The sequence below is a fragment of the Schistocerca piceifrons genome, chromosome 7, assembly GCF_021461385.2.
Source record: "Schistocerca piceifrons isolate TAMUIC-IGC-003096 chromosome 7, iqSchPice1.1, whole genome shotgun sequence".
Lineage (NCBI taxonomy): Eukaryota > Metazoa > Arthropoda > Insecta > Orthoptera > Acrididae > Schistocerca > Schistocerca piceifrons.
This window is the reverse complement of record NC_060144.1, coordinates 491,144,869-491,158,862: the sequence shown is the minus strand read 5'-3', so window position 1 is coordinate 491,158,862 and position 13,994 is coordinate 491,144,869. Positions and strand designations below refer to the sequence as shown.

The 13,994-nt window shown below is 43.1% G+C and overlaps 1 protein-coding gene across 1 annotated transcript in view; it reads right to left on the bottom strand.

Annotated features, from left to right (window-relative positions):
- LOC124709041 (head-specific guanylate cyclase-like) overlaps positions 1–13,994 on the bottom strand; it is a 162,632-nt gene that overhangs the window by 133,212 nt on the left and 15,426 nt on the right. Inside the window, exon 3 of the mRNA XM_047240686.1 lies at positions 7,733–7,912. Coding sequence (XP_047096642.1) covers positions 7,733–7,912 — 180 coding nt within the window. The remainder of the gene's footprint in view (positions 1–7,732; positions 7,913–13,994) is intronic.

Sequence of the window (13,994 nt, the reverse complement as noted above, 5' to 3'; positions counted from 1 at the left end):
TGCTGAGGTCATTAGTCCCCGAGAACTAGTTAAACCTAACTAACCTAAGGACATCACAAACATCCATGCCCGAGGCAGGATTCGAACCTGCGACCGGAGCGGTCTTGCGGTTCCAGACTGCAGCGCCTTTAACCGCACGGCCACTTCGGCCGGCACTTGGGTGTTTCAGTATGGGTGGATACTTCAGCACCACTTATCCTGTAGTTCTGTAAACATTATCATTTCATGCACTCCACGTGCACTGTAGCAACAATAAATATTGATTGAAATGGAAACTTCTACAAGTGAGTCAATTTTTTTTCTGGCAATCTAAGATTTGTTCACCTGTCCATAAGAAAGCACGCTACACGTTGTGGCAGCCACGCAGCAGCAGTTATTTTGGCGATCATAGTCGTGTAACAGTGCTTAATGGACACGTTTTAGTAAAACAGTCTTTAATGGATGTAAGATTGTTTTGTAAGTCACTAGTCGCTATAAAGAGAGAACTTTGCCTTGTGATATTGGTTGCAAGGTCGGAAGAAGAGTTTTCACAAGTGGAGTGCCTAGGCATCCTCTACACCGATCGACTTGGGCAGACAGCAGAAAATTCATAAAATTACTTATGGACCTCTGCGCGGGATTAGCCGAGCGGTCTAAGGCGCTACAGTCATAGACGGTGCCGCTGATCCCGGCGGAGGTTAGAGTCTTCCCTCGGGCATGGGTGCGTGTGTTTGTCCTTAGGATAATTTAGGTTAAGTAGTGTGTAAGCTTAGGGACTGATGACCTTAGCAGTTAAGTCCCATAAGATTTCACACAAATTTTTTTGGGCTTATGGACAACTAACATCTTCTTGGCACTGTAATTTGCATTTATTATTTTTTGCATCTCAAACCGACATTATAAAACCAAACCTGTAAGAAATTTCGACACAAATTATTTTCTAGATCTGCGTTTTTGGTTGTTTCCCATGCTGTATTAAGTGTTGTACGAGGGTTGTAACTTTAATACTGGCAACTATTTATTTACAGCACGTACAAAATTGATACCTGTTTTAAAGTTTTAATGACCTTCAAAGTAGTCACCAGCATTGTGTATAACCCGTTACCAGCGATGTGGAAGTCATAGGATACTCTTAACAGTGCCAGTTGTGTTGACAGTTCGAGCAGCGCGGTCTATTGGCCGACGAATTTGTAGCAGTTCTGAAGCGAATGCTGTGAAGTGTTTCGTTCAGTTTAGAAATCAAGTTGAACTCATGAGGGCTTAAGTCAGGGGAGTGAAGCACATGGTACAGCACTTATCAGCCCCATCAGTCAGACAAATCAGTAACAGCTTGCACTGTACGTGCTTGAGCATTGTCCTGCAAAACGATGGTCAGGTCCTGCAGAAAGTGTCATCACTTCTGTCTCTATGCTGTTCATTTTTGGAACACAACCGACGGCCAGCTTAGAGACAGAAATGATGACAATTTCTGCAGGACCTGGCCATCGTTTTGCAGGACAATGCTCAAGCACGTACAGTGCAAGTTGTTACTAATTTGTTTCACTGATGGGGCTGCTAAGTGCTATACCACCTACTGCACTCCCCTGACTTAAGCCCTCGTGAGCTCAACTCGATTTCTAAACTGAAGGAAATACTTCACGGCATTCGTTTCAGAACTGCTACAATTTCGTCCGGCAATAGACCGCGCCGCTAGAACTGCCAACACAACAGGCACTACTAAGAGTATCCTAAGATTTCCACATTGCTGGAAACGGGTTAAACTCAATGCTGGTGACTTCTTTGAAGTTCAGTAAAACTTTTAAACACGTATCTCTTTTGTATGAGCTGTAAATAAATAGTTGCCACTATCTCCTCATTTGTTACGTGATCTACCCATCGAATCTTCAGTATTCTTCTGTAGCACCACATTTCGGAAGCTTCTATTCTGTTTCTATCTAAACTGTTCATCGTCCATGTTTCACTTCAGTTCATGGCTACTCTGTAGACAAATACCTTCAGAAACGACTTACTAACACTTAAATGTATGTTCGCTATTAATAAATTTCTCTTCTTCAGAAATGCTTTTCTTGCCATTGCCGGTCTACATTTTATATCCTCTCTACTTCAGCCATCATCTGTTATTTTGCTGCCCAAATAGCGAAACTCTAATGTCTCATTTGTTAATCTAATTCCCGTAGGATCATTTGATTTAATTCGACTACATCCATTATTTTTGTTTTGCTTTTGTTGACGTTCATTTTATATCCTCCTTTCAAGACACTGTCCATTTCATTCAATTGCTCTTCCAGGTCCCTTGCTACCTCTGACAGAATTACTATGTCGTCAGCAAACTTCAAAGTTTTTATTTCTTCTCCATAGATTTTGATTCCTGTTCCGAATTTTTCTTTTGTTTCCTTTACTGCTTCCTCAATATACAGATTGATTAACATCGGGGATAGGCTTTGAGGATAGGCTACAACCCTGTCTCACTCCCTTCTCAATCGCTGCTTCCCTTTCGTGCCCCTCGACTCTTGTAACTACCATTTGGTTTCTGTACAAATTGTAAACAGCGTTTCGCTCCCTGTGTTTTACCCCTGCCGCATTCAGAATTTGAAAGAGAGTATTCCAGTCAACATTGTCAAGAGCTTTTTCTAAGCCTACAAATGCTAGACACGAAGGTTTGCCTTTCCTTATCTTCTAAGATAAGTTATAGGGTCAGTCTTGCCTCGCGTGTTCCAACATTTCTACGGATCAAAACAGATCTTCCCCGAGATCGGCTTCTACCAGTTTTCCCATTCGTCTGTACAGAATTCCTGTTAGTATTTTGCAACCGTGACTTATTAAACTGATAGTTCGGCAGTTTTCACACCTGTCAACACCTGCTTTCTTTGGGATTGGAATTATTATATTCTTCTTGAAGTCTGAGGGTATTTCGCCTGTCTCATACACCTTGCTCATCAGATGGGATAGTTCTGTCATGGCTGGCTTACCCAAGGCTATCAGTAGTTCTAGTGAAATGTTGTCTAATCCCGGGGCCTTGTTTCGACTTAGGTCTTTCAGTGCTCTGTCAAATTCTTCACGCAGTATCATATCTCCCATTTCGTCTACATCTACTTCCTCTTCCAGTTCCATAATATGGCCCTCAAGTACATTGACTTTGTATAGACCCTCTATATACTCCTTTCACCTTTCTGCTACCCCTTCTTTGCTTAGGACTGGTTTTCCATCTGAGCTCTTGATACTGATATAGGTAGTTCTCTTTTCTTCAAAGGTATCTTTAATTTTCCTGTAGTCAGTATCTATCTTACCCTAGTGACATATACTTCTACGGCCTTACATTTGTCCTCTAGCCATCACATCTTAGCCAGTTTGCATTTCCTGTCGATCTCATTTTTGAGACGTTTCTATGCTTTTTCGCCTGCTTCATTTACGGCGTTTTTATATTTTCTCCTTTCATCAATTAAATTCAATATCGCTTCTGTTACCCATGGATTTCTACTAGACCTCGTCTTTTTACCTACTTGATCCTCTGCTGCTTTCACTATTTCATCTCTCAAAGCTACCCATTCTTCTTCTACTGTATTTCTTTCCCCTGCTCTTGTCAATCGTTCCCAAGGGCTCTGAATATCTCTACAACCTCTTGTTCTTTCAGTTTATTCTCATCTCCTTAAATACCTACCTGTTTGCAGTTTTTTCAATTTTAAACTACAGTTTATAACCAATAAATTGTGGTCAGAGTCAACATCTGCCCCTGGAAATGTCTTACAATTTAAAACCTGGTTCCTAAATCTCTGCCTTACCATTATATAACATATTTGAATCCTTCCAGTGTCTGCAGGTCTCTTCCATGCATCCAACCTTCTTCCATGATTCTTAAACCAAGTATCAACTATGATGAAGTTGTGCTGTGTGCAGAATTGTACCAAGCGGCTTCTTTTTTGATTCCTTACCTCCAGTTCATATTCACCTACTACTTTTCTTTCTCTTCCTTTTCCTACCGTCGAATTCCCGTCCCGAATGACTATTAAATTTTCGTCTCCTTTAACAATTTGAATAATTTCTTTTATCGCATCATACATTTCTTCAATCTCTTCATCGCCTGCGGAACTAGTTGGCATATAAACTTGTACTGCTGGCGTAGGGGTAGGCTTCGTGTCTATCTTGGCTACAATAATGCGTTAACTATTCTGTTCGTAGAAGCTTATCCGCGCTCCTATTTTTTTTATTCATTATTAAACCTACTCCTGCATTACCCTTATTTGATTTTGTATTTATAACCCTGTATTCAGCTGGCCGGTAATCTTGTTCCTCCTGCCACCGAACTTCACTAATTTCCACTATATCCAACTTTGATCTATCCATTTCCCTTTCTAAATTTTCTAACCTACCTGCCCTATTAAGGGATCTGATATTCCACCCTCCGATCCGTAGAATGCCAGTTTTGTTCCTCCTGAGTAGTCTCCACCCAGAGATCCGAATGGGGGACTATGTTTTACCCAAGAGGACGCCATCATAATTTAACCATACAGTAGAGCTGCATGCCCCCGAGAAAGATTACGGCTGTAGTTTCCCCTTGCTTTCAGCCGTTCGCAGTACCAGCACATAAAGCCCTTTTTGATTGATGTTACAAGGCCAGATCAGTCAGCCCTTGCAACTACTGAAAAGGCTGCTCGCCATCTACAGGAACCACACGTTCGTCTGACCTCTCAACAGACATCCCTGCGTTGTGATTGCACCTACGGTACGGCTATCTGTATCGCTTAGGCATGCAAGCGTCCCCACCTGCGGCAAGGTCCATCATTCAGGGGTGGGTGGGGGTGGGGATGTATATTTGTGTAAGTGATTTTTGTAAAAATGATGACAACAGTTAAGGTATCAGAGGTTCAATGCAGTTTCAGTGCAGTTTTTGAGTGTTAGTGTCTTTTAAATCTTTCAGTAAACTGAATGTTCTTCACTGTCTCTTCACGAAAGTTTGGTTTTGCAACAATATTGTCGCTGTATTGAATTGAGCGGAACACAGTCGCACAAAAGTAAATCTAAAGCTAAATGGGCTTAGCATAGTTGCATGTCATTGCGTTGCACTCCGCAAGGCTTTCTTTGTCTTTAGCTGGTTTGTTGCTGTTCTGTATTTTTAATGTTGACCATTTTAAAGCAGTAACGAGTTTCTGTTACCACAGGCAAGCTATGAAAATTTCTTAGGGCCAGATTTACATTACAGTCAGGACAATAAAGTCATTCACAGTTAAGCTTTCCTTTTGAAAATTAATATCAGGCTCAGTTTAGGTGAAGGTCAGTTCTGAGTTCATTTCTTATGCTTACAGTGGAGTGCTTTATTTGCGTTTGTGTCATCTAGTGTTTGGAATTTTATTTAGTCAGTAGTCAGTTTGCACACGGAAATTCACAGGGCTTTTCTGGAAAAGCAATTTGGTTATTTATTGTTTCAAAATACGATTTGCAATTTTGTGTAACATTTTTGTTCTTTAGACTTTGAGTGTTGGAACTGCAAGTCGTGTACTGTGACGTCACGCATTTAGCACCATTCACAGCACTACGCAATACCACATTTCATTGGACAACTTATTTAGTATACAGTTTTATCTTTTCTGATTATTTTCGTACAAGTTAATTAAACTACAGTTGCGCAGTTTCAAACATTTGACGACTCTTTTTACCAGCTAGCGTTTTCGTAATTACATTGCATTGTCCAGGGATACAACAGAAACACACACACAAAGTCAAAAACTAGCAAACCAGTTCAGTTAAAGTTTTAGTTCCCAAAATAAAATAAAAAGTTTTGTAAACCAATTACAGTATTTCATGATGAAGCTTCTCTTAGGAACTGGCTAGAAGATTTCTTCAACTCGAAACCCCAACAGTTACGCAGATAAAGCACAGAACTCCTGCCTCAACGCTAGCAGGCGGTCATAGACGAAGATGGAGATCACATCAATAACTAGTGTATCAGGCTTGTTATTGTGTGCTGTAATGTAACACAGTGCATATTAACAACAGAAATAAAATGGTAACATTGTAATAACGGCACGAACTTAAGTGACGACCCAATACATCATTGAGGATCATTTCACTATGGAGCTATGGAACAAAAGGTACATTAGGTGCGACAGTAAAGTAATGAGACTGATTTTCTTTGCAAGATGTGTCATCCCTGCAGGCTTGCGTAGGCACAATATCTTTGACCTTGGTCTATAAGCTGCTTCTAGTCCAAGCGGCACATCGATGCAACTGCTCAGTCGTGAGTTGTGCTGTAATAAGTTAACACGTGTTTGTGTCTCTCGTCACGGAAACGGAACCGCATAATACTGCGCAACGGTATGCTATTTCTTTTTGCTTTAAATTGGGTGAAAACGCGACGACAACTTACGGTAAGCTTCAGAAGGCTTTTGGAGAGGAGGTTATGTCAAGAGTTCAAGTTTTTCGTTGGCATAAAATGTTTAGTGAAGTTAGAACGAATATTACGATGAAGACCGCAGTGGACGACCATCAACCTCACTGACCGATGTCAACTTGGCCATGGTGGGTGAACTCGTACGATCTGATCGAAATTTATCCCTAAAAATGATTGCACAATAACTGAACATCAATCGAGAAAGGGTTCGTCTAATAATAACTGAAGATCTTGGTATGAGAAAGATTTGTGCAAAAATTGTCCCCAAAAATCTCACACCACAACAGCGAGAAACACGGAAAAATGTGGCAGCCGATCTGTTAGAGCAGACGGAAATCAATCCACAATTGTTGAGCCGTGTTATCACTGGTGATGAAAGTTGTTTTTTTCAGTACGATCCAGAGACAAAATGCCAAAGTTCGCAATGGTGCTCAAAGAGGTCACCCAGACTAAAAAAGCTCGTATGTCAAAGTCAAAAGTGAGATGAATACTTGTGTGGTTCTTTGATTCCAAGGGAATTGTTCATAAAGAGTGGGTGCCTCCTGGACAAACAGCTAACCAATATTACTTCAAAGGAATTTTAGAAAGACTTCGTAAAAGAGTTCTTCGTGCCTGTGCCAACATTGCTGATAATTGGATTCTGCATCACGATAATGCGCCATCCCATACTGTTCTGTCGGTACAGCAATTTTTAACCTCAAAACAAATTTCAGTAGTACCACAGCCACCTTATTCACCACATATCGCTCCGTGCGACTTTTTTCTAAGAGTCAAAACAGCGGCCAAGGGACACCATTTTCAAACAACACAAGACGTCCAAAAAGCTGTGACGAGGGTCTTGGAGGATATCACAGAACGCCGGCCGGAGTGGCCGTGCGGTTCTAGGCGCTACAGTCTGGAGCCGAGCGACCGTTACGGTCGCAGGTTCGAATCCTGCCACGGGCATGGATGTGTGTGATGTCCTTAGGTTAGGTTTAATTAGTTCTAAGTTCTGGGCGACTGATGACCTCAGAAGTTAAGTCGCATAGTGCTCAGAGCCATATCACAGAAGATGACTTCCAGAAATGTTACCATCAATGGCAGAAGCGCTGGAAAAAGTGTGTGCAATCAGAAGGGAACTACTTTGAAGGAGACAACACTAAACTTGACTAAAACGGTAAGCAACTTTTTTTTTCACATCAGTCTCATTACTTTATTGTCGCACCTCGTATCTGTTCATCTAGCCAGTGACAACAGTAAATGAGGAGGCCTGGAGTTGGGTAGGGCAGCTGTTGAGGTGAAGGTGAGGTGAAGAGACGGCTGTGGGTTACAGGGAAGCGGAGCACAGTGCCAGACCAGCGAGGAGAACAAACGAGGCCGCCCGCTCACCTGCGCTCGCGCCTGCTCGCCCACCAGGATGACGTCCCTCGTGGCGTCGTGTAGCGGGATGTCCGAGATGAAGAGCCCGTGGCTGGTGAGGCCCTCGAGCCCGTCCAGGTCGGGCGAGCCCACGAACAGCAGCGACCCCGACTCTGGACACGGCACCATCTGGCCCTTCAGCTCCAAGCCCTGCCGGCAAGTGTCACTCTCTCAACAGCTGCCCTGCAGCCGGCTGCAGGTGTGTGAGACCTCGCGGCAAGACTCTTTACAACTAAACAAATCCTACACAGAGTGCAGAGGAGGAGCATACTACTGAGATTTGCAGGCGTATACAGCACCAATTTCGTGCAGACACTTCGAGGCGTAGCGCCGTATACCGATCCTGCCTTGGAGGCGGTTACGTGGGAGATGTGTCTCAGAGCTGGATAGTGACAGATGGTGATGCGAAACTGGACGCGCACGTAGTTCATGTATCAGCCGATAGAGGACAATATTGGATAGGGGGACTGTGATTTTAGTTTCGATTGTGCCCACTAGAGTGCACTAAAGTAATAGAATCTTTTTCATAAACTATTCTAGTATTTTCATAGAGTGTTATTACGTCTTTTTTTGTATGTAAAATATTATAAACGTGTTTTAGCAGTATGAATGACGCGTGAGTGTGGTTTAAGGTTAATATGAAGATAATTGTTTAACGAGTTATGTACTAGGATTTAGTGCGGGAACATTTCGAAGAAGTATGGATATGGACAAAGGGGATTTTTGTAGCATAGATTTGTAAAGTAAGTTTATGGTAAAGAGAAAGTTAATTCAGGTATAAATAACAATAGTAAATAACATTATGAATAAACAAAACTTCAGCATATTAGATAATTACGTCGGTAAAACGTGCAGTCGTTAGGTTTACTATTTTGCGATTGGTTATTGATGAAAAGCGCGGACTGACGCGGGAGAGTGTTGTTTTGCTATTGGCTGTTGAGTAAACTGACCAATGGTAACGCAGTATTCTTCGCGCGCCTTTCTCTGCTGGTAGAGAAGACTTAGAGTATTCTGGATAAGAGTGTGAGCCTTGCCATGAAACAGTTCGGACGTGTGTAGTAGTAGTTCCGTTGGAAATGAGAAGTTGCCGGATCTAACAGTGTTTCATACATCGAAAGTGTGGTACAGTGACGGCATAATTATTCCGATGGGCGTGTAGAAATTTCGGAAATTTTAAGTAAGTTTTGTGACGAGAAAAGACATATATTCCGCGTCGCGTATTGAGCAGGTCAGTGGCTAAAAACTGTGACTACATGTGGTACCGACAGACTTAATATTTGGCGAGCATTATCAATCAAAAACAATCAGTATTCTTGTAGCTATTACGTTTTCGGGAAATGCAACACCATAAACTTGCTAACGTGAGTGAAAGGGATTGTGAGTGACTGTGTTAAGACTAGCACGGGCTTGGCAGTGATACTTGTTCACATAAGTTTCAGAATATATTAACTGAGGACAAAATTTCCAACCTTTCATTTCGTGTGAAAACTTTCTCCCGAAACGTAGATTAGTGACTTTAATTGCAGCCTGGTTCACGTCGAAGTACAGTAGGTTTCGCTCGGCTTCCCTACTGATGATATTCTGAGATAATGTTCACAGGTTGGTGCACGTTCGTCGTAAAGGGACGGAAAGAATCGCGCCGCCGCAACTTTCAATAACATTAGGAATATGCCCTTTGACCTAGTAATTAGAAACAAGAGAACGCAGTGCGGGTTATAAAGAGCAGACTAAGAAGTAGTTGTGGAGGTATTAGCGAAAACAACAAAATAAAAGGAAGAAATCGCTTCACGCGTAATTCGAGAAGACTTGTTTGTTACATGTCCATAAAAAATATTTTACCCGCTAACTGACTCATATCATTAAATCTTCTTCTTCTTGCATCCTAGATTACATACTTTTACCAGTTTTAACAACACTAACAAGTGATTACAACTTCAGAACAAGAGAAAGAGCTCCACAGATAAGCAAGTCAATAACGCGTTGGTCCATCTCTGGCGCCTCAAAATCCCTATCTGGTTGGTGATCCCTGCCCATACTGCTCCAAACGTTCTCAATTGCGGTTAGATCTGGCGACCTTGCTGGCCAAGGTAGGGTTTCGCAAGCGCGATTATAAGCAGTAGAAACTCTAGCAGTGTGCTGGCGGGGCATTAACTTGCTGATGTGTAGGCCGAGGTTGGTTGCCATTAAGGGAAAAAATGGACATAGAATATCGTCAACATACCGCAGTGCCGTAAGGATACCGCGGATGACAACCACAGGGGCTCTGCTATGAAAAGATGTGGCACCCCAGATCATCCCTCCTGGCTGTCGGGCGGTATGGCAGGCAACACTCAGGTTGGTATCCCACTGTCTCCAGACACTTACTCGGACTGGAATCTCATTGACTGGAGTATAACTGTCTTCAGTGGTGAGACCCGCTTCGAACTGAGCCCCGATGACCAGCGAAGACGTGTCTGGAGACGTCCTGGACAGCAATACGTTCCATCCTGACTGTCGCCCACTATACAGCCCCAACAGCCAGGAGTGATGTTTCAAATGGCTCTAAGCACTATGGGACTTAACATCTGAGGTAATCAGTCCCGTAGAACTTAGAACTACACTCATGCTCATAAATTAAGGATAATGCCGATACATAGTGAAACAACGCTGTGGTGGGCGTTTTGCTGGTTTAAGTCACCTCGGGGTATGACTATGCGGTGCATCTGACCTGCGGTCGTCGCACGACGGCGCTGGCAACAGTCCACATATGCAGAGGTGTGTTGGTGTATGTCAGAGAATTCGGTGCGGCGAGTAAGTGCGCAAACGTTTTCAGACGTGCTAATGGTGACTGTGTGTTGAAAATGGTTCAAAGAACACGTATGACGTTATGAGGGGTAGAATACTAGGGCGACTGGAGGCTGGCCAAACACAGCAAGTCGTAGCACGGGTCCTCCATGTGCCACAAAGTGTGATCTCAAGATTATGGCAACGATTCCAGCAGACTGGAAACGTTTCCAGGTGCTACAGTACGGTACGTCCACAGCGTACAACACCACACGAAGACTGACATCTCACCATCAGTGCCCGCAAACGGCCACGGAGCACTGCAGGTAGCCTTACTCGGGACCTTACCGCAGCCACTGGAACATTTATCTCCAGACACACAGTCTACAGACTACTGAACAGACATGGTACATTCGCCTGGAGACCTGCAAGGTGCATTCCACTGACCCTTGTTCACAGGACAGCCCTTAAAGCCTGGTGTCAAGAACACAGTACATGGTCATTGGAACAGTGGTCCCAGGTTATGTCCACGGACGAGTCCAGGTATAGTCTGAACAGTGATTCTCGCCGGGTTTTCATCTGGCGTGAACCAGGAACCAGATACCAACCCCTTAATGTCCTTGAAAGGGACCTGTATGGAGGTCGTGGTTTGATGGTGTGGGGTGGAATTATGATTGGTGCACGTACAACCCTGCACGTCTTTGACAGAGGAACTGTAACAGGTCAAGTGTATCGGGACGTCATTTTGAACCAGTATGTCTGCCTTTTCAGGGGTGCAGTGGGTCCCACCTTCCTCCTGATGGATGATAATGCACGGCCCCACCGAGCTGCCATCGTGGAGGAATACCTTGAAACAGAAGATATCAGACGAATGTAGTGGCCTGCCTGTTCTCCAGATCTACGAGTAAACCCCATTGAGCACGTCTGGGATGCTCTCGGTCGACGTATCGCTGCACATCTTCAAATCCGTAGGACACTTCAGGAGCTCCGACAAGCACTGGTGCAAGAATGGGAGGCTATACCTCAGCAGCTGCTCGACCATCTGATCCAGAGTATGCCAACCCGTTGTGCGGCCTGTGTACGTGTGCATGGTGATCATATGCCATATTGATGTCGGGGTACAAGCGCAGGAGAAAGGGGCGTTTTGTAGCACATGTGTGTAGGGACGGTTTTCTCAACTTATGACCAATACCGTGTACTTACGGATCTGTGTCGTGTGTGTTCCCTATGCGCCTATGCTATTAGCGCTCGTTTTGTGTAGTTTCACGTTGTGTGGCACCACATTCTACAATTATCCTTAATTTATGAGCATGAGTGTACTTAAACCTAACTAACCTAAGGACATCACACACATCCATGCCCGAGGCAGGATTCGAACCTGCGACCGCAATAGCAGCGCGGTTCCAGACTGAAGCGCCGAGAAACGCTCGGTCACAGCGGCCGGCCCAGGGTGATGGTCTGGGGTGCTATGTCTTTTCATAGCAGGACCCCTTTGGCTGTCATCCGCGGCAGTGTTACAGCACAGCGCTACGTCTACGATATTCAATGTCTGTTTTGTTGCCCTTCATGGCAAGTCATCTTGGGCTTGCAGTTCATCAAGATAATGCCCGTCCGTACATAGGAAGAGTTTCTACTGCTGGTCTTCGTGTTACCAAACCATGCTTTTGTGGGCATAATCGCCCGATCTGCCCCACTGGAACGTTTGCAGCACTATGTGTAGGGCTCTCAAGCCACCCCGTGATTTGGAAGATATAACGCACCAGTTGGACAGAACTTGGCACGATATTCCTCAGGAGGAGTCCAACAACTCTGTCAACCAATGGTAAGCCGAATAACTACTTGCATAATGATCCGAGGTGGACGAACGCATTCTTGGCTTGTACAAGTTGTGAAGCTCGTTCCCTTGTATAAATTACCCAATTTTTCTGAAGCTGTAATCATTTGTTTGTTTGTACGTCACATCTATCGATTTCAGATAATTCCATTGTGATGTTTCGTTTTTTCGTTTTAGAATGTAGATAGCATTAGGTTTGCGGCTGCCGGCACTAGTACAGCGTTTCTAGAATTCAGATCTCTACCAGGTTGTAGAGCCGAAATAATGCAATTTCTGGATTCCCTTAAAAATTTGCACTGATTTTCAATAGTTTTAGAACATATTCTAAGTTTCAGAGTCCCACTTTGTGTCTATGTCTTTACTATACGTCTTCTGGCACTGACGTTGATTTCATGACTCCAGAAAAGAAACATATTTGCTCTAATGCAACATGTCGTAGAGGATACCCAGGGTACACAAAAGTTGTAACTCCTGGCGGTCCTGATCACCTATTACATGTCTTCACTTACATTTTTATATAATTTATTCCTTTTGGTCACTTAATCATTGTCTTCTCTTTCCTTTGAAGGTAAATCTCCATCTCTCTGCTGGATACCTTCTCAGAAATTTGTATTAACATGTGGTACAGTGATTCGTCCCGTACTATACTGTATTATGTACAGTCCTCCACTCAGCAAAGTCTCTGAAATGGACACAGGGGCGAAAAGAGTTCAAATTACTCTACAATCAGACTTACCGTTAAGCTGTTGTACCATGCTATTAAGATACGTGGGATAAGCTCACGTCTTGTAAAAAATGGATCATATCCCTGGATGGTTGAATGTACTTAATTTGAAGTCTTTCCCTCAAACTTAGGAAGAATTCATACACGCCTCCTCCTGTTGTAACCGCGTCCCAGTCGTCATACAAGGAAAATGCCCACTGCTCATCCATTCAGTTGTCATCAGATGAAGGTCTGTGTGACTACAGTGCACACCAAGGAAAGAAAGGTACAAATGCTATTCATCTGTGGAGAATGGAAGCTAGCGGAACACTAATTGCAATAATGTATTTTTGTTTACCATATGGGCACACGTAGTACAGTACTGTAGTATTTTCAAACGTTATATTCTGTATAGTAAAGGCAGTCCTTCATTAAAAATTATCTCATCATAACTTTGATTGTATTGTTGTTGGGGTAGGCGCAATGCTATCCAAGCAGAGGATGTCCTTGGGTTTCTATTTACTTGCTGGCAACTCCAACAAGTAGACGAGTTACGTTACCCTGGGTTCCTACACTAGTACAGGAAGGTCAAAAGTTAATTTTATGTTACGTTTTTAACAAAATCATGTTTACGTGTATGATACACAGCGATGCGTTTTTGAACTGGTCTTCATGAGACGAAGTGGATTATCGAATAAAAAAATATAGGGCCCTATTTAAAAAAGACGTACTGCTGTTCATATGTTCGTAACACACAGTTACAAGAAGGGCAATCATCCTGATTAATGTCAACATGATAGCTAAGTAAGATTTATTTCAGAAATTTTTTTATTTTGCTTCTGGGGAAACCGTTATTTGGAGTGATCAAGATATATGTATGTGCACAACAAGTAAATTATAATTATCTTCTTAAAGATGTGATCCGTCTGCGC